The sequence below is a fragment of the Salvelinus namaycush genome, chromosome 11 (genome assembly GCF_016432855.1).
Source record: "Salvelinus namaycush isolate Seneca chromosome 11, SaNama_1.0, whole genome shotgun sequence".
In the NCBI taxonomy this organism is placed as follows: Eukaryota; Metazoa; Chordata; class Actinopteri; order Salmoniformes; family Salmonidae; genus Salvelinus; species Salvelinus namaycush.
In genome coordinates, this window is record NC_052317.1 from 32,234,531 (window position 1) to 32,254,658 (window position 20,128).

The 20,128-nt window shown below is 46.4% G+C and overlaps 1 protein-coding gene across 1 annotated transcript in view; it reads right to left on the reverse strand.

The window, feature by feature from the left end:
• LOC120055352 (protein unc-13 homolog A-like) overlaps nucleotides 1-15,947 on the reverse strand; it is an 87,957-nt gene extending 72,010 nt beyond the window's left edge. The window contains 4 exon segments of the mRNA XM_039003222.1: nucleotides 7,081-7,180; nucleotides 7,705-7,734; nucleotides 11,598-11,631; nucleotides 15,894-15,947. Of these exon segments, the coding sequence (XP_038859150.1) occupies nucleotides 7,081-7,180; nucleotides 7,705-7,734; nucleotides 11,598-11,631; nucleotides 15,894-15,947 (218 nt within the window).
• Between the last annotated feature and the right edge of the window lie 4,181 nt (nucleotides 15,948-20,128).

The window sequence follows — 20,128 nt, forward strand, 5'->3', positions numbered from 1 at the left end:
GGATCATCCTCTATTGTCCCTAACATCTTTTACTTCTTCCTTCGCAACAGTTGTGGGATACACACATACACCCACACACACTCAGCCCTTACCCCCACACAACCATAAGCTCACTTTCTCAACAATTGCACCATCCCAGAGCCCAACTCAAGATGGGTCATGATTTACAAATGCACTTGCAGTTGCAGCTGCATGAGAAGGCCTGCAAGACCGCACAAAAAATTAGCAAAAATTGAGAGATTTATTTACCATTGTCATATCCTAGATAATGGAGGTCAAATGTACACCTTATTCCTGAAACACCCACAATACGGCCACCCGTCATGACCATGTCCCCACGCATCTCCATGCAGTCCGACTTTGATTTTGTGCCGCCAGGGCCACAATAATATACCCCCTCTCTGAATGTCAGAGTGTGACCCCCTCCCCATGGGTTACTGCAGCTAGTGTTGCCAGCACTGCCACTGCCTGGGTGGGGGCACCCCACCGGAATCCCCACCGGCTAGGTACAAGGTCGTCAAGGTTCTCATTAGCAGCTTTGAGAATTTCCTTGTATATTATGCTCTCCCTTTATGGGGCTTTGGCTTTGCAGGACCAACCCTGCCAAGCAGGCTCAGAATCTTGAGGGGGCAGTGCTGCTCTTGGTCTCTGACCTCATTTTAGCTGCATACAGACCGCTTACAGCGGGCACATAAAACAGTTAGGGACTTCTCCTTAGTATCTGGGTCATTCAGGTGGGTGTCTAGGGTATAGTGCCATGGACCGTACCATTAAAACAGGATAATAAATAATTAGATATAATTTATAAAAAAATAAATAAAAAATGTAGTTCTCCATGATAGGACAATAAATAAATAAGACGTATAATTCATTATAAAAGTATATCCATCATCTGAACAACATTGAAAGCCCTCTCATACCCGGCTCACAGCAATACATTGGCTCTGGGATATGCAACCATTTCATTACTCACTCACTCAACTTTCCAAACATAACAAATAAAATAAAAAATAAACACAAACCATACCATCCACACATACTGTGCCTTCTGTTTACTTAGTTTTTATCTTCACTATGTTGAATTAGTGCTTGTGTGTTCAATTAGTTATATGTGAAGATTTATAGAAAAGCTATATTTTTTATTGTATTGTTACAATCAGTAACCGGGCTTGAATTGTGTTTATTTCCCTCGTCTATGAGAACTTTGTAATTTTTAAAATAACCATGGAGTAGTCTTTGTGTCTCTGAACAACTGGTTATCAATATATAGTTTATCAACGACGAGAGCTACTCGTTTCGCTTTTAATCTATTTTCTTTGAAAATTGGATACAGAACTTTGCGCCGTTCTGCAATTTCCTTCGGAAACTGATCATTCATGCCAATTTTGGTCCCAGCAAGTCTTTTACCCAGGCTTTTAACCATTATTTTATCTTTAAATGAAGCAAATTTGGCAACGATTGGGCGTTCGTACCTCTGCCCTCTCTGTCCGAAGCGGTGAACGCGTTCAAGTTGGATTTTGTCGATAACTTCGCGTGGAATCTGAAGCGCTGTAAGGAGGAACTCTCTAACTACAGATTCAGGAACCTCTCCTTCTTTTTCTTGGATACCTGTAAGTACCAAATTCTCTCTCATGGATCTAGTTTGTATGTCCAGTAAGGTTTCTTTCAGAACGGTGTTCTCCTTTTTAATTCCATTCATTTCGGTTTCAATCTTATTGACTGTCCCTTTTAGCGCGTGTGTTTGCTTCTCCAATGTCGCAGCTTTTTCATCACTCATCTCTAGGCTTGCCTTCAACTCTTTTATATCCTTACTAACTAATTCAAGTATACCCAGTTTGTCATTTATTGATTTTAACAGATCGGTTTCGACCTTTACCATTCCCGGTGGTGAGAATATTAAATCATCAGTGTCTGTAGAAGAGTCACGTTTTCGTTTTGTAATCGGTTCCCCTGTCTTACTCTCCGTCATGTTTGGTTGTTGCCTGTTTTCGTAATATTTGTCGATAAATGTCTCTAGTTTTAGGATTTGTTTTGTGTTATTGTCCAGATTGAAGGTTATCACTCACCAGATTAAGTAGTGCTAATATTTTAGTCTAATTTAGCAGATATTTCGAATATTATGTTTTATCTTGAGGTGCTCTACATAAATCCCTTCAGTCCGCCATTACCCTTACGTTACCTTTACGTCATACGTCTGGTTAGGTCAGGGTTTGTACCTGCGTTCGATGCGTTCAACAGGGAGTTATTAAACAGAGAGACGGGGGAGAGGTAGAGAGCGAGGGGTAGAGAGCGAGGGGAGAGAGGGGAAGAGAGAGATGGGGGAGTAGAGAGGGGGGGGGGGGGGGGGGGGGGGGGATTGGGAGACGGGATGAGAGAGGGGGGACGCCCACAAGCCTCACAAGACTAGTCTGAAGGTAGCCGGGTACCAGTTTAAAAAACGAATGGAAGTATATATGGAGATAGTTTAGAGCCTAAAATAAGGAGTTAAATACATATAAAAAATAAATAAGGATATTTTTCCTGATCCTTCTTATATCTCTCAGATATAGGACAGACACTTAGGAACACACTTCCTTTAGTCCCCCCAAAAAATCTGTTTATCGATGTATGAAGCTGTAATTCAATGCCTTTCTATGGGCTAATAGCAGTAAGGCCAAATTCAATGTATCATCAACTATACAGTGCAAATCAATCACAGTGCATTGCCTAAAAAACAGGGAATTTTTACTAGGATTAAATGTCAGGATTAAATGTACTAGGATTAAATGTCATTTAATCCTAGTAAAAATTCCCTGTTTTAGGTCAGTTAGGATCACCACTTTATTTTAAGAATGTGAAATGTCAGAATAATAGTAGAGAGAATGATTTATTTCAGCTTTTATTTCTTTCATCACATTCCCAGTGGTTCAGAAGTTTACATACACTCAATAAGTATTTGGTAGCAATGCTTTTAAATTGTTTAACTTGGGTCAAACGTTTCAGGTAGCCTTCCACAAGCTTCCCACAATAAGTTGGGTGAATTTTGGCCCATTCCTTCTGACAGAGCTGGTGTAACTGAGTCAGGTTTGTAGGCCTCCTTGCTCGCACACACTTTTTCAGTTCTGCCCACAATATTTCTATAGGACTGAGGTCAGGGCTTTGTGATGGCCACTCCAATACCTTGACTTTGTAAGTATGCTTGGGGTCATTGTCCATTTGGAAGACCCATTTACGACCAAGCTTAACTTCCTGACTGATGTCTTGAGATGTTGCTTCAATATATTCACATAATTTTCCTGCCTCATGATGCCATCGATTTTGTGAAGTGCACCAGCCCCTCCTGCAGCAAAGCACCTCCACAACATGATGCTGCAACCACCGTGCTTCACGGTTGGGATGGTGTTCTTTGGCTTGCAAGCATCCCCCTTTTTCCACCAAACATAACGATGGTCATAATGGCCAAGCAGTTCTATTTTTGTTTTATCAGACGAGAGGACATTTCTCCAAAAAGTACGATCTTTGTCCCCATGTACAGTTGCAAACCGTAGTCTGGCTTTTTTTTGGCGGATTTGGAGCAGTGGCTTCTTCCTTGCTGAGCGGCCTTTCAGGTTATGTCGATATAGGACTCGTTTTACTGTGGATATAGATACTTTTGTACCTGTTTCCTCCAGCATCTTCCCAAGGTCCTTTGCTGTTGTTCTGGGATTGATTTGCACTTTCGCACCAGTGTACGTTCATCTCTAGGAGATAGAACGCGTCTCCTTCCTGAGCGGTAGGACGGCTGCGTGGTCCCATGGTGTTTATACTTGCATACTGTTGTTTGTACAGATGAACGTGGTACCTTCAGGCGTTTGGAAACTGCTCCCAAGGATGAACCAGACTTGTGGAGGTCTACAAATTTTTTCCTGAAGTCTTGGCTGATTTCTTTTGATTTTTCCATCATGTCAAGCAAAGAGGCACTGAGATTGAAGGTAGGCCTTGAAATACATCCACAGGTACACCTCCAATTGATGCAAATTATGTCAATTAGCCTATCAGAAGCTTCTAAGGCCATGACATCATTTTCTGGAATTTTCCAAGCTGTTTAAAGGCACAATTGTTGGAAAAATTACTTGTATCATGCACAAAGTAGATGTCCTAACTGACTTGCCAAAACTATAGTTTGTTAACAAGAAATTTGTGGAGATGTTGAAAAACTAGTTTTAATGACTCCAACCTAAGTGTGTGTAAACTTCCGACTTCAACTGTAAATATTTTTGCCGTGACCCACTTTGCTCTTTATTTTCTGCATCTATGTCATATTGCTGAGTCTACCTTTATTTTAAAAAGACGGAGCCAAGATTTCCTGTCTGAGTAGTGACTCTTTTTAAGAAAAGAGCCATTTTGATTAGTGCTTGTAATTGTGGGAGGAGACTGGAAGGGGAGGAGACTGGAAGCCATTACAGAGGGCTCTGAGTTTTAGGGAAGAAACTGGAAGCCATTACAGAGGGATCTGAGTTTTAGGGAGGAGACTGGAAGCCATTACAGAGGGATCTGAGTTTAAGGGGGGGGGGGGGGGGGGGGGGGGGGGGGGGGGGGGGGGGGGAGACTGGAAGCCATTACAGAGGGATCTGAGTTTAAGGGGGGAGGAGACTGGAAGCCATTACAGAGGGATCTGAGTTTTAGGGAGGAGACTGGAAGCCATTACAGAGGGATCTGAGTCATAGCTAAGACATTCTGTGGTTCATCACTGTTACAATGCCAAACGCCTCGCACCATCACACCAGCAGCCCACAGGACACTACTCTGCAGTCAACCAGCCTGCCTACTGCTGCATGTTTCATAACCCACTAGTTTTTATTTTTTTATTTTACCTTTATTTAACTAGGCAAGACAGTTAAGAACAAATTCTTATTTTCAATGACAGCCTAGGAACAGTGGGTTAACTGCCTTGTTCAGGGGCAGAATGACACATTTTTACCTTGTCAGTTCTGGGATTTGATCTTGCAACCCTCTAACCACTAACCACTAGGCTACAGTCCAACCCTCTAACCACTAGGCTACTTGCCGCACTAGTAAGCATAATACTCACCAGTCAAACTAGTATACACTCCCTGGCTACCACACTACTCACCAGTCAAACTAGTATACACTCCCTGGCTACCACACTACTCAGCAGTCAAACTAGTACACACTCCCTGGCTACCACACTACTCACCAGTCAAACTAGTACACACTCCCTGGCTACCACACTACTCACCAGTCAAACTAGTACACACTCCCTGGCTACCACACTACTCAGCAGTCAAACTAGTATACACTCCCTGGCTACCACACTACTCACCAGTCAAACTAGTATACACTCCCTGGCTACCACACTACTCACCAGTCAAACTAGTATACACTCCCTGGCTACCACACTACTCAGCAGTCAAACTAGTACACACTCCCTGGCTACCACACTACTCAGCAGTCAAACTAGTACACACTCCCTGGCTACCACAGTACTCACCAGTCAAACTAGTATACACTCCCTGGCTACCACACTACTCAACCAGTCAAACTAGTATACACTCCCTGGCTACCACACTACTCACCAGTCAAACTAGTATACACTCCCTGGCTACCACACTACTCACCAGTCAAACTAGTATACACTCCCTGGCTACCACACTACTCAACCAGTCAAACTAGTATACACTCCCTGGCTACCACACTACTCAGCAGTCAAACTAGTACACACTCCCTGGCTACCACACTACTCACCAGTCAAACTAGTACACACTCCCTGGCTACCACACTACTCAGGAGTCAAACTAGTACACACTCCCTGGCTACCACACTACTCAGCAGTCAAACTAGTATACACTCCCTGGCTACCACACTACTCAGCAGTCAAACTAGTATACACTCCCTGGCTACCACACTACTCACCAGTCAAACTAGTATACACTCCCTGGCTACCACACTACTCACCAGTCAAACTAGTATACACTCCCTGGCTACCACACTACTCACAAGTCAAACTAGTATACACTCCCTGGCTACCACACTACTCACCAGTCAAACTAGTACACACTCCCTGGCTACCACACTACTCAGCATCCACATTCGCTGACTAGCACACTGACTGTTAGTAAGTCAGCTAGGGGATGGTTATGTAATGTAGGAGATGGTTATGTAATGAAAGAGGAGGAAGATAAAGATGAGGGAAGATAAGGGACAGTAGGAGGAGAAAAAGGAGGAAGTAAGAGATCAAGAAGCAACGGGGAGGAAGAGGATAAGGAGGAGAGAGAGAGAAAAGCTGGGAGGAAGAGGATAAGGAGGAGAGAGAGAGAGGAGCTGGGATGAAGAGGATAAGGAGGAGAGGAGAGAGAGAGGAGCTGGTAGAAAGAGGATAAGGAGGAGAGGAGAGAGAGAAAATAGCTGGGATGAAGAGGATAAGGAGGAGAAGAGAGAGAGAGGAGCTGGGAGGAAGATGGTAAGGAGGAGAGGGAGAGAGAGGAGCTGGGGGGAAGAGGATAAGGAGCAGAGGGAGAGAGAATAGCTGGGAGGAAGAGGATAAGGAGGAGAGGGAGAGAGAGGAGCTGGGAGGAAGAGGGAGAGAGAGGAGAGGGAGAGAGAGGAGCTGGGAGGAAGAGGGTAAGGAGGAGAGAGAGAGAGAAAGAGAGGAGTTGGGAGGAAGAGGGTAAGGAGGAGAGGGAGAGAGAGGAGCTGGGAGGAAGAGGGTAAGGAGGAGAGAGAGAGAGAAAGAGAGGAGCTGGGAGGAAGAGGATAAGGAGGAGAGAGAGAGATAGAGTTAGAGGAACTGGGAGGAAGAGGATAAGGAGGAGAGAGAGAGATAGAGTTAGAGGAACTGGGAGGAAGCCCATGTGGAGAGGGAGGAGGAGTGAGTGATAGCGGTACAGAGGGAGAAGAGATGAAATAATGGATGAAGGAGCAGGAGGGAAAAGGAGGTAGAGATAAAGTGATGGAAGGACATTAAACAATAAAGAGGATAAAGAAAGATGGAGGTTGATGTAAGAGGAATTCAGAGACGTGAAGGAGTGACAAAAAAGGACATAGAGATGGAGAGAATGGTGAAGAGAGGGAGATGGAGTCTTAGAAAGAGAGAGGACTCACAACATGAAGTCCTGCTCCCAGCTGGGCAGGCTTCCCCGGACAGCGATGGTTGTGCTCTTCACATTTTGCACCTTCAGGGTCACATACGTGTTGAACTTCTCTGTGAGGGAGAAAAATAGCTAACTGAATTTATCTGTGAAGGGTAGAGAGTGAAAGAACTGAATTTATCTGTGAGGGGTAGATAGTGAAAGAACGGAATTTATCTGTGAGGGGTAGAGAGTGAAAGAACTGAATTTATCTGTGAGGGGTAGAGAGTGAAAGAACTGAATTTATCTGTGAAGGGTAGAGAGTGAAAGAACTGAATTTATCTGTGAGGGATAGAGAGTGAAAGATCTGAATTTATCTGTGAGAGGTAGAGAGTGAAAGAACTGAATTTATCTGTGAGTGGTAGAGAAAGAAACAACTGAAGAGGAGAGGAAAGAAATGCTCCATATAAGAACTCTAGTCAGAGAAGTTGGCTGAAACACAGATCTAGGACCAGGTCAGGAGTTTTTCCTCGGCACATGACCTGACCAGCCTCACATGATCAGGTAAACTCCTGTCCCTATAAAACATAGCTAGCAAGTTTTCCCCAACCCAGTCCTGTTTTGTCTATTCTATTTCCAGGTTCCCAGCAGCACATACCTTGGGCTCCATCCAGCTTGGCTTTCTTCACTGTGAAAACACAGAGAGGAACACAGTCACACAGGGCAACACCATCTGTCGACAGACCTCTTACATACAGAACATAACATGCTGGAGTTGTTAACCCCCAAAATGGGTTCCAGTTTCCTGTTTTGTGGTTGTCACTAGTTACCACAACCGCAAAGTAAAAACTGTCTATAAAAAATTATTTAAGGTTAGGGTTAGGCATAAGATTAGCAGTGTGGCTAAGGTTAGGGCTAGGTTTAAAATCACATTTTAAGAAGATACATTGTAGAAATAGGAACGGTTTATGACATTGTGGCTGTGGTAACTAGTGACAACCCTGTTGATCATACCAAGAATTATGTTGCTATTTGATTTAGAAGTATAAAAATATATATATATCGCAGAGCTATTGTGAAGGAAGTTGTCAAGGAAGTGAGTTTGTGTTTATACAGGACCTCCCGTCGTCATCTACCATCAACCAATCATGTTAATGTGGAGCTAGACAGAGCCCTCCTCATTGTTACAACATTTGAAAGGTGCACAGTGATGCCATACGGAGCTCAATTTGGACTCTGCATGCCTCCGGAGGTTCCGCAATTGCGTCACGCCATCGATACGGCGCCTCCGACCACATTTTCGGATAAATAATAAATTGGCTTTAACATTGAACAACAGATAGTCCCCCCAAAAAAATGTAAAGGAAGTTTGTTTGAAAGTGTCTGTCCTATATCTGAGAGGTATAAGAAAGATCAAGATGTATTCATGTATTTAAGCCCTTATTTTTGGGACTGAACAGTCTCCATGTATACTGTACTTCCATCATTTTTTTCAACTGGTACCGGGAGACCTTCAGACGAGTCTTGTGAGCCTGTTGGCGTCCTAGAGCAAAACAACCTAAACATAGGTGTTTGTGAGAGTCTCACCATTCCACAGAGGGGCCATATGAGTGTGTAGCCCGAACATGTTCGGACACTATAAACAGAAGTTGGCAGATTGGCTGTACCGACTTCAGACGAGTCCCAAGACACTTGTGGGAGTCGTAGAGAAGAACGGAGAACACCATCGTGGTCGCGAGAGTCTCATCTTTCCATTATAGTTGTTTTTATTGATTCATGTACTGCATTGCTGAGGGAGCTTGCACGTAAACTGTGTATGTGCCGAATACATTTGATTTGATTTGATGCTCCTCAATACTTATTCCACTAGATCAAAGTTTCAGCCAGGTAAGATACATAGTGGAAACAAATGGAGTTGGGTTGGATATAGTCATGATAGGTTACAGTATTTCTCCCAATCTTCTGTTTTCATTGTGTTGGTTAATTGTCAAATAGTGCAGCATTTATTCCAATTCAAAATAGTTGTGCAAAATATTTTACTCATCAGAGTTTTATAATATTTTATTATTATTTTGTTATTGTTATTGCTTTTAGTAAAGTGACAAAGACTTACACATTTGAGACTAAATGTTATTTATTTGTGTCATTTAATTTGCCATTAAGACATCTATTCCTTCTATGCATCTAAATAACAAAAGTGATAATTTGTCAGCGAATCTGTGACTGTGGTTGTGGCCCCCAAAAATGTTGCGTGCACTTTTTTTTGTTTGAGCACATGCCCCCCAAAAGGTCTGTGGCTGGCCGTGATGGCTGCCATCATCTTAGGACATTAGCTGATTAGGCTACCACGGTCCTGTTGTCTCTTGGATCAAAGTGAGTTCTTTATTTGTTAATCTGATGTTTTGTTTACTATATACTTTGATTTCTTTCATAGTCTACCTACTTATCAGAGGATCTGTTTGTACCTTACTTTCACTGCTCAATTGTACGCTATTAGCATTAGCATTTAGCATTCGTCCATTTAAGTGGATGTAGCATTAATGCCAAGTATTGCCACATTTTGTTGCCAGAACAATTGTCCTTTTCAAAACCCATACCATTTCTTATAACAATCATACACATAGACAGAAGCAACAACACACAGCAAATCACTTACTATATAGCAGAGGCTGTAGTGCACTCCCATAGTCTGTGTCCTAAATGGCACCCTATTTACCTACACCATATTTCCCCGATAGCCCTGGTCAAAAGTAGTGCACTATGTAGGGAATAGTGTGCCATTTGGAACTCAGACATAGGAGGATGCTCCACTAGTATGACTGGCCTGTGGTGTGTTATCCACAGTGGTGTTACAGTAGAGACAGAAGGTGGACGTGCTGATTCTCTGAGCACTGTACCGAGACTTGTCTTATTGGAGAAGGGGAGAATACGTGTTGCTACCTTGCAGTCAATCTGAATCATCTACACTGTGCAAACCAGTTACAGGCACTAGCCTCTTGAAGGACAACAGAAGTGCAATAAAAAGTTATTTATTTTTTAAAAACTATATATTTCGTCCTTTTCGGCATCCCTCTCAAAGGGTTGTTTCGATTAAGGCTATAATGCCAAATGTGTGTGTGTTTTTTTTGTAATAAAGAAACACATCCTGTTATCCTATTCTGAGAGTGTGGGTTGAATATATTTTGTGGTTTTGTCTCTATAAAGCCCACTCTATCCCTCTGCAGTACTGTTTAAACAGCTCTGACGTAACTCATGCCTGCATAGTTAATGCCCTACACTTTCACTACCCACACACACACAGACCAATGTGGTCTCGGGGGAATTCTTATTATTCTATACGTTACATTATGAAAGGAAAAGCGGTTGTACAATATCATACGAATAAAAGGGCATGTAGTATCAAAGGACGTTTTACCCAGTTGTACCATAGCAAACGAATTGGAGGATGCTTAGTATTATGCTAAACGACATCATAACCGCCATCGATAAGAGACATTACTGTGCAGCCGTATTCATCGACCTGGCCAAGGCTTTCGACTCTGTCAATCACCACATTCTTATTGGCAGACTCAACAGCCTTTGTTTCTCAAATGATTGCCTCGCCTGGTTCACCAACTACTTCTCTGATAGAGTTCAGTGTGTCAAACCGGAGGGCCTGTTGTCCGGACCTCTGGCAGTCTCTATGGGGGTGCCACAGGGTTCAATTCTCGGGCCGACTCTTTTCTCTGTATACATCAGTGATGTCGCTCTTGCTGCTGGTGATTCTCTGATCCACCTCTACGCAGACAACACCATTCTGTATACTTCCGGCCCTTCTTTGGACATTGTGTTAACTAACCTCCAGACGAGCTTCAATGCCATACAACTCTCATACCGTGGCCTCCAACTGCTCTTAAATGCAAATAAAACTAAATGCATGCACTACTCTGGACGGTTCTGACTTAGAATATGTGGACAACTACAAATACCTTGGTGTCTGGTTAGACTGTAAACTCTCCTTCCAGACTCACATTAAGCATCTCCAATCCAAAATTAAATCTAGAATCGGCTTCCTATTTCACAACACAGCATCCTTCACTCATGCTGCCAAACATACCCTCGTAAAACTGACCATCCTTCCGATCCTCGACTTCGGCGATGTCATTTACAAAATAGCCTCCAATACCCTACTCAACAAATTGGATGCAGTCCATCACAGTGCCATCCGTGTTGTCACCAAAGCCCCATATACTACCCACCACTGCAACCTGTACGCTCTATTTGGCTGGCCCTCGCTTCATACCCGTCGCCAAACCCACTGGCTCCAGGTCATCTACAAGTCTCTGCTAGGTAAAGCCCCGCCTTATCTCAGCTCACTGGTCACCATAGCAGCACCCACCCGTAGCACGCGCTCCAGCAGGTATATCTCACTGGTCACCCCCAAAGCCAATTCCTCCTTAATCCACCTTTCCTTCCAGTTCTCTGCTGCCAATGACTGGAACGAACTGCAAAAATCACTAAAGCTGGAGACTCATATCTACCTCACTAGCTTTAAGCACAAGCTGTCAGAGCAGCTCACAGATCACTGCACGTGTACATAGCCCATCTGTAAACAGCCCATCCAACTACCTAATCCCCATACTGTATTTATTTATTTATCTTGCTCCTTTGCACCCCAGTATCTCTACTTGCACAGTCATCTACTGCACATCTACCATTCCAGTGTTAAATTGCTATATTGTAATTACTTCACCACCATTGCCTATTTATTGCCTATTTATTACCTCCCTTATTTGTGTAACAGTTTAACTTTAGTCCGTCCCCTCGCCCCTACCCGGGCGCGAACTAGGGACCCTCTGCACACATCGACAACAGTCACCCACGAAGCATCGTTACCCATCGCTCCACAAAAGCCGCGGCCCTTGCAGTGCAAGGGGAACCACTACTTCAAGGTCTGAAAGCGAGTGACGTCACCGATTGAAACACTATTAGCGCGCACCACCGCTAACTAGCTAGCCATTTCACATCGGTTACACTCACCCCCCTTTCGACCTCCTCCTTTTCCGCAGCAACCAGTGATCTGGGTCACGGCACCAATGTAACAGTTTAACTTTAGTCCGTCCCCTCGCCCCGACCCGGGCGCGAACCAGGGACCCTCTGCACACATCGACAACAGTCACCCACGAAGCATCGTTACCCATCGCTCCACAAAAGCCGCGGCCCTTGCAGAGCAAGGGGAACCACTACTTCAGGGTCTCAAAGCGAGTGACGTCACCGATTGAAACGCTATTCGCGCGCACCTCCGCAAACTAGCTAGCCATTTCACATCGGTTACACTTGCACACACTGTATATAGACATTTTTTTTTTTTCTACTGTATTATTGACTGTATGTTTGTTTATTCCATGTGTAACTCTGTGTTGTTGTATTTGTCAATCTGCTGTACTTTATCTTGGCCAGTTGTAAATGAGAACTTGTTCTCAACTAGCCTAGCTGGTTAAATAAAGGTGAAATAAATAAAAAATAATAATAAAATACGTCTTTCTCTGAGACCAGGTTGCTTGTTGCGCTGTAACAACAAAGGAGAATTACTGGGAGAATTTACGTTGGTGGTTAGGATAACTAACGACAAAGGATTGTTTAAGTAAAAGGTTAGGTGAAGTGGGTTAAGTTGAGAATAAAGGTTAGGGGAATGGTTTCCTAAAATCCTACAGTTGTCCCCTTGCGTGACTCGAACACCCAACCTTTGGATTTGTTGACATCATGGATTATGCCGACCCATCTAATTTCATTTCTGTCTGAAGTAACTAGACCATTAGTAGGTTTCATACGTGTTGGAGGTGCTCAGAAATACATCAAGTATGTTTCGTATGGGTCTGAGGCCACACAGACACAGACACACACACACAGTCACATTGCATCCACAGCAAGTTTTAATATTCAACAACCCCCACCTGCACAGCCCATAATACTTTCTAGAGGCCTGCCTGCCTGGCCCAAGTCTCCATGACAATGGACGAAAGGGGAAAAGACGACACGTGAAATTCCCTGACTAAGAGAGAAGAGGCATTCTACACACAAGCACACACAGACACTAAACTAGTGACGAGTGAGTCTTACTGGAATAGCAATGAAGTTAGTGTATTATGTAAAGGAGGCTGAAGCACGTGTACCTACCTGCCTGTAGCCCTATGTTGTGTCGGTGAAGAACTGAAGCTATTCTTTATCTTCTTCATCACGTTGTTTTTAAACAAAGAAACACCTCCCGCTGGGCAAACAACGCCATTTCAATGTGGACATTTGGGTAATATTTGGTAGAGACGTTGATCAATGAGATTTCAAACTTTATTCACCCCTCAAAAATAATTCCCAATGTGTTATCACTATGCTTTCAAACATCTACACTGAACAAAAATATAAACACAACATGTAAAGTCTTGGTCCCATGTTTCATGAGCTGAAATAAAAGATCCCAGAAATGTTCCATATGCACAAAAAAGCAAAATGTTTTCTGAGATGCTGTGCACACATTTTTTTTACCTCCTTGTTAGTGAGCATTTCTCCTTTGCCAAGATAATCCATCCAGACAGGGGTGGCATATCAAGAAGCTGATTAAACACAGGTGGATAATTACACAGGTGCACCTTGTACATGGGATGATAAAAGGCCACTCTAAAATGTGCAGTTTTGTCACACAACACAATGCCACAGATGTCTCAAGTTTTGACGGAGCGGGCAATTGGCATGCTGACTGAAAGAATGTCCACCAGAGCTGTTACCAGAGAATTGAATGTTCATTTATCTAATGTAAACTGCCTCCAATATTGTTTTAGAGAATTTGGCAGTACGTCCAACCAGCCACACATCCGCAGACCACGTGTAAGGCGTTGTGTGGGCGAGCGGTTTGCTGATGTCAACGTTGTGAACAGAGTGCCCCATGGTGGTGGTGGGGTTATTGTATGGGCAGGAATAAGCTATGGACAACAAACACAATTGCATTTAATTGATTGCAATTTGACCGCACAGAGATACAGTGACGAGATCTTGAGGCCATTCATCCGTCACCATCACCTCATGTTTCAGCATGATAATGCATGGCCCCATGCCCCAAAGATCTGTACACAATTCCTGGAAGCTGAAAATGTCCCAGTTCTTCTATGGCCTGCATACTCACCAGACATGTCCCCCATTGAGCATGTTTGGGATGCTCTGGATCGACGTGTACGACAGCGTGTTCCAGTTCCTGCCAATATCCAGCAACTTCGCACAGCCATTGTAGAGGAGTGGGACAACATTCCACAGGCCACAATCAACAGCCTGATCAATTATATGTGAAGGAGATGACACATCTCTGCATCTTTGCATGAGACAAATGGCGGTCACACCAGATACTGACTGGTTTTCTGATTCACGCCCCTACCTTTTTTGGGGGGTTTCTGTGACCAACCGATGCATATCTGTATTCCCAGTTATGTGAAATCCATAGATTAGGGCCTAATGAATTCATTTAAATTGACTGATTTCCTTATATGAACTGTAAATCAGTAAGATCTTTGAAATTGTTGCATGTTGCGTTTATATTTTTGTTCAGTATAAAATCACAACCAAATTCCAAAGGAAAAACACTGTCTGATTTTTGGTTGAGTTGTCATCTAAATGTGTTATCACTGCGATTTTAACCCTTCAAAAGCACAACAAAGTTCAAATGGGAATACAATGTCAGATGTTTTGTATTTATACAACAATTAAATATGTTTTCACTGTGCTTCATCTAATAGCAGAACCAAATGACCTGGATTGCAGTTGAGATTACAAAGTATATGGTGCAAGTGATCAATGCTGTTTGAGATTCTGCACAGATTATTACAGTAATAGTGAAGATCTCCACAGACCTGCGACCGTTGTATGCTATCTTGAACATGCGTGCTTTCTATGACGACATAAGACATTTATAGTTACAGTAGGCTAACCTCAACATGTGGCCATGGATGTGTTACTCATTTTAAAGTTGAATAAATACTGTTACATTAGTTTGTAAGAAAGCCTTAAGTTTAGACTATTTACTGTATTACAAAAGTATTATTGAATTGTGTGTTCGGTTATATATCAACATTTAAAGGATATCTAATGCTACCACTGTTTTAATCCTGTTCTTTACCTTTTATATTTGGTTCAGTTGGAGACGTGAATCCAACATATTATTTGTTTACTTGTCAACAAGTTAATAGGCTATTTACTGTATTGCAAAAGTGATATTGAATTGTGTTTGGTTATCAACGCAACCAAATATCAATATTTGAAGGAGATGTATATGTTGTGGCACTGACTTAGTTTGTCTACAAATTAATCATTGATATTGTCACGACTTCCACCGAAGGTGGCTCCTCTCCCTGTTCGGGCGGTGCTCGGTGGTCGTCGTCGCCGGCCTACTAGCTGCCACCGATCCATTTTTCCTTTTCGTTTGTGTCTGTCTGTATTGTTTACACCTGTGTCTTATTAGTTGATTTCGGTGGGTATATTTACCTCTGCTGCCTGTTAGTCTTTGTGCGGGATTGTTTTCTGTGGTTATGTTAGTAGGGGTGCGTGTCTGCACCACGGGGGTTTCTTTTCTCACGGCAGTTGTGCCGTTTGGTAGTGAGTTTAGGAGTAGAGGTTTCTCCTCCGTGTGTAGCGCTTTATTCCCTGGGTGTGTGGCAACCTCGTTTGGGCGTGTTTCAGTCCCATGTTGTAGTTGTGTTGGGACTGCTCAATAAACTATTTTGCCACTGGGATTTCCTTGCTCTCCTGCTCCTGATTCCTGCACCTCCCTCTGTTAGGAGGCACGTAACAGAATCTCTCACCCCCCCTATGGAATCAGCAGGAGCTGACACGCTCTCCACTTCTATGGAGGAGCGCGTACAACACCACACCACCGTTCTCCATCGTCTCGGGACCGCTATAGATCAAGTGATGGCGACGATGAAGAGATGGGAGAGAGGTGGCCTGCCTGCCCCTCCACCGGCCACACTCCAACCAGCACCACCACCTTCTCCGGCGCCATCCGGCCCCAGCGGTATTCGGCTCGCGCTCCCGAGGGAATACGATGGGACGGCTGCCGGGTGCAAGGGTTTTTTGCTCCAGCTGGAGCTTTACCTGGCAACCGTGCACCCGACTCCTTCGGGAGGTGAGAGCGTGAACGCCCTCGTCTCCTGCCTGTCAGGCAAAGCTCTGGAGTGGGCCAACGCGGTCTGGGATGGACCAGACTCGGCAAGGGACCACTACCCAGAGTTGAGTGAGCGTCTGTTCCATCTACGACAGGAGATGAGGAGCGCTCAAGACTTTGCGCTGGAGTTCAGGACCTTGGCCGCAGGCGCGGGGTGGAACGACAGGGCCCTGATTGACCACTATAGATGCAGCCTACGTGAGGACGTCCGCAGGGAGCTAGCATGTAGAGACGCTACCCTCACCCTGGACCAGCTAGTGGACATGTCCATCAGGTTGGACAACTTGCTGGCTACACGCGGGCGTCCGGATCGGGTCCTGTTGGTTCCATTCCCCAGCGCCTCCGCTCCAACCCCCATTGAGTTAGGGGGTGCTGCAGCGAGGGCGATCGGAGGAGGAGCCTCCTCCTGCACTGGGTGTGGTCGGAGAGGGCACACTGCCGACCGGTGCTGGAAGAGCTCGTCTGGGAGTCGAGACGGCAGGCCGAGCACTATTTGAGCACCCCAGGTGAGTCAGCACCAGGCTCACCCAGAGCCCCCTGTTGGTCACATGTATGTGTTAATCTCTTTCCCTGAATTTTTTCCACATTCCCAGCATAAGGCGCTAGTAGATTCAGGCGCAGCGGGGAATTTCATGGACCGCGGTTTCGCGCATAGGTTAGGGATTTCCCTGGTTCAGATGGACAAACCATTCCATGTGCACTCCCTAGATAGTCGACCATTAGGGTCAGGGGTGGTCAGGGAGGCCACGGCTCCACTGGACATGGTTACGCAGGGGGGTCAAAAGGAGAGCATTAGTCTCTTCCTCATTGATACACCTGCATTTCCAAGTGGTGCTGGGGATTCCCTGGTTGGCCTTTAACCCCACTATTTCGTGGCAACAGAGGGCTCTAAAGGGGTGGTCAGAGGAGTGCTCAGGTAGGTGTGTGGGAGTTTCCATCGGTGCAATGACGGTGGAGAGTCCAGACCAATGCTCCACAGTGCGCATTCCCCCCGGATATGCCGATTTGGCTATTGCCTTCTGTAAAAAGAGGGCGACCCAATTACCACCCCATCGACGAGGGGTTTGTGCGATAAACCTCCAGGTAAACGCCGCACTTCCCAGGAGTCAGGTGTATCCCCTGTCACAGGAGGAGACGGTGGCTATGGAAACATATGTCTCTGAATCTCTGAGGCAGGGGTACATTCGGTCCTCCACGTCACCCGCCTCCTCGAGTTTCTTTTTTGTGAAGAAGAAGGAGGGAGGTCTGCGTCCGTGCATTGACTATAGAGGTCTAAATTCTATCACGGTGGGGTAAAGTTACCCGCTACCTCTCATTGCTATGGCGACGGAGTCATTTCATGGAGCACGCTTCTTCACAAAACTGGATCTCAGGAGCGCGTATAACTTGGTGCGTATCCGGGAGGGAGATGAGTGGAAGACAGCGTTTAGTACTACCTCCGGCCATTATGAGTACCTCGTCATGCTGTATGGGTTGAAGAATGCCCCAGCAGTCTTCCAATCCTTCGTAGACGAGATTCTCAGGGACCTGCACGGGCAGGGTGTGGTGGCGTCTATCGATGACATTCTGATATATTCCGCCACACGTGCCGCGCATGTGTCTCTGGTGCGCAGAGTACTTGGGCGACTGTTGGAGCATGACCTGTACGTCAAGGCTGAGAAATTCGTGTTCTCCCAACAGGCCATCTCCTTCCTGGGTTATCGCATTTCCACATCAGGGTTGGTGATGGAGTGTGACCGCATTGCAGCCGTACGTAATTGGCCAACTCCCACCACGGTAAAGGAGGTGCAGTGGTTTTTAGGGTTTGCCAATTACTACCGGAGGTTTATTTGGGGTTTTGGGCCGGTGGCTGCTCCCATTACCTCACTGCTGAAGGGGGGACCGGTGCGTCTGCGGTGGTCGGCTGTGTAGGCGGACAGAGCGTTTTGTCGCTTGAGGACTCTGTTAACCGAGGCTCCCGTGTTGGCTCATCCGGATCCCTCTTTGGCATTCATAGTGGAGGTGGACGCATCCGAGGCTGGGATTGGAGCCGTGCTCTCACAGCGCTCGGGGGCGCCACTGAAGGTCCGCCCCTGCGCTTTCTTTTCGAGGAAGCTCAGCCCGGCGGAGCGAAACTATGACGTGGGGGACCGGGAGTTGCTGGCTGTCGTAAAAGCCCTGAAGGTGTGGAGACATTGGCTTGAGGGGGCTCAACACCCTTTCCTCATCTGGACCGACCACCGTAATCTGGAGTACATCCGGGCGGCGAGGAGACTGAACCCTCGCCAGGCAAGGTGGGCCATGTTTTTCACCAGATTCAGATTTACGATATCGTATAGACCAGGTTCCCAGAACGCTAAGGCAGACGCACTGTCCCGTCTGTACGATACAGAGGAGCGGTCCATAGATCCCACCCCCATACTTCCGGCCTCTTGTCTGGTGGCGCCGGTGGTGTGGGAGGTGGACGCGGACATCGAGTGGGCATCTCGGTCAGAGCCTACTCCACCTCAGTGTCCAGCTGGACGGAGGTACGTCCCGCTTGGTGTTCGTGATAGATTGATTCGGTGGGCGCACACGTTACCCTCCTCTGGTCATCCGGGTATCGATAGGACGGTGCGAAGCCTTAGGGGGAAATACTGATGGCCCTTTTTATCTAAGGATGTGAGGGTCTATGTCTCCTCCTGTTCAGTGTGCGCTCAGTGCAAGGCTTCTAGACACCTGTTACAACCCCTCCCCGTTCCACAGCGGCCTTGGTCACACCTGTCGGTATACTTCCTGACCGATCTTCCTCTGTCCCAGGGTAACACCACGATCCTGGTCGTTGTGGATCGGTTCTCTAAGTCCTGTCATCTCCTCCCTATGCCCGGTCTCCCTATGGCCCTACAGACTGCGGAGGCCCTGTTTACTCACGTCTTCCGGCACTACGGGGTGCCTTAGGACATAGTTTCTGATCGGGGTCGCCAATTCACGTCCCGGGTTTGGAGGGCGTTCATGGAGCGTCTGGGGGTCTCGGTCAGCCTGACCTCTGGTTTTCACCCCGAGAGTAATGGGCAGGTGGAGAGAGTAAACCAGGATGTGGGTAGGTTTCTGCGGTCGTATTGCCAGGACCGGCCAGGGGAGTGGGCGAGGTACGTTCCATGGGCAGAGATGGCCCAGAACTCACTCCGTCACTCCTCAACTAACCTTTCGCCCTTTCAGTGCGTGTTGGGGTATCAGCCGGTCCTGGTACCGTGGCATCCGAGCCAGACCGAGGCTCCTGTGGTGGAGAACTGGGTGAAGCGCTCGAAGGAAACCTGGGAGGCCGTCCACGGGCACCTGAGACGGGCCGAAAGGCGGGAGAAAGCGAGCGCTGACCGCCACCGCAGTGAGGCCGGTTCTGGCTCTCGACCCGAAACCTGCCCCTCCGCCTGCCCTGCCGGAAGCTGGGTCCGCGGTTTGTGGGGCCATTTAAAGTCCTGAGGAGAATAAACAAGGTGTTTTATAGGTTACAGCTCCCCCTTATTACCGTATTAACCCCTCGTTTCATGTGTCTCTCCTCAGGCCGGTGGTAGCTGGTCCGCTTCAAGGAGCTGAGGTGTGGGAGGTACCTCCGCCCCCCCCCGGACATCGAGGGGGCCCCGGCGTACACAGTGTGATCCATACTGGATTCCAGGCGTCGGGTGAGGGGCCTGCAGTACCTTGTGGATTGGGAGGGGTACGGTCCGGAGGAGAGATGCTGGGTGCCGGTGGAGGACGTCTTGGACCATCTCTACTGAGTGAGTTTCACCGCCTCCATCCGGATTGCCCTGCACCTCGTCCTCCGGGTCGTCCTCGAGGCCGGCGTCGGCGCGCTGCAGGAGCCGCGCGTCAGGGGGGGTACTGTCACAACTTCCACCGAAGGTGGCTCCTCTCCCTGTTCGGGCGGTGCTCGGTGGTCGTCGTC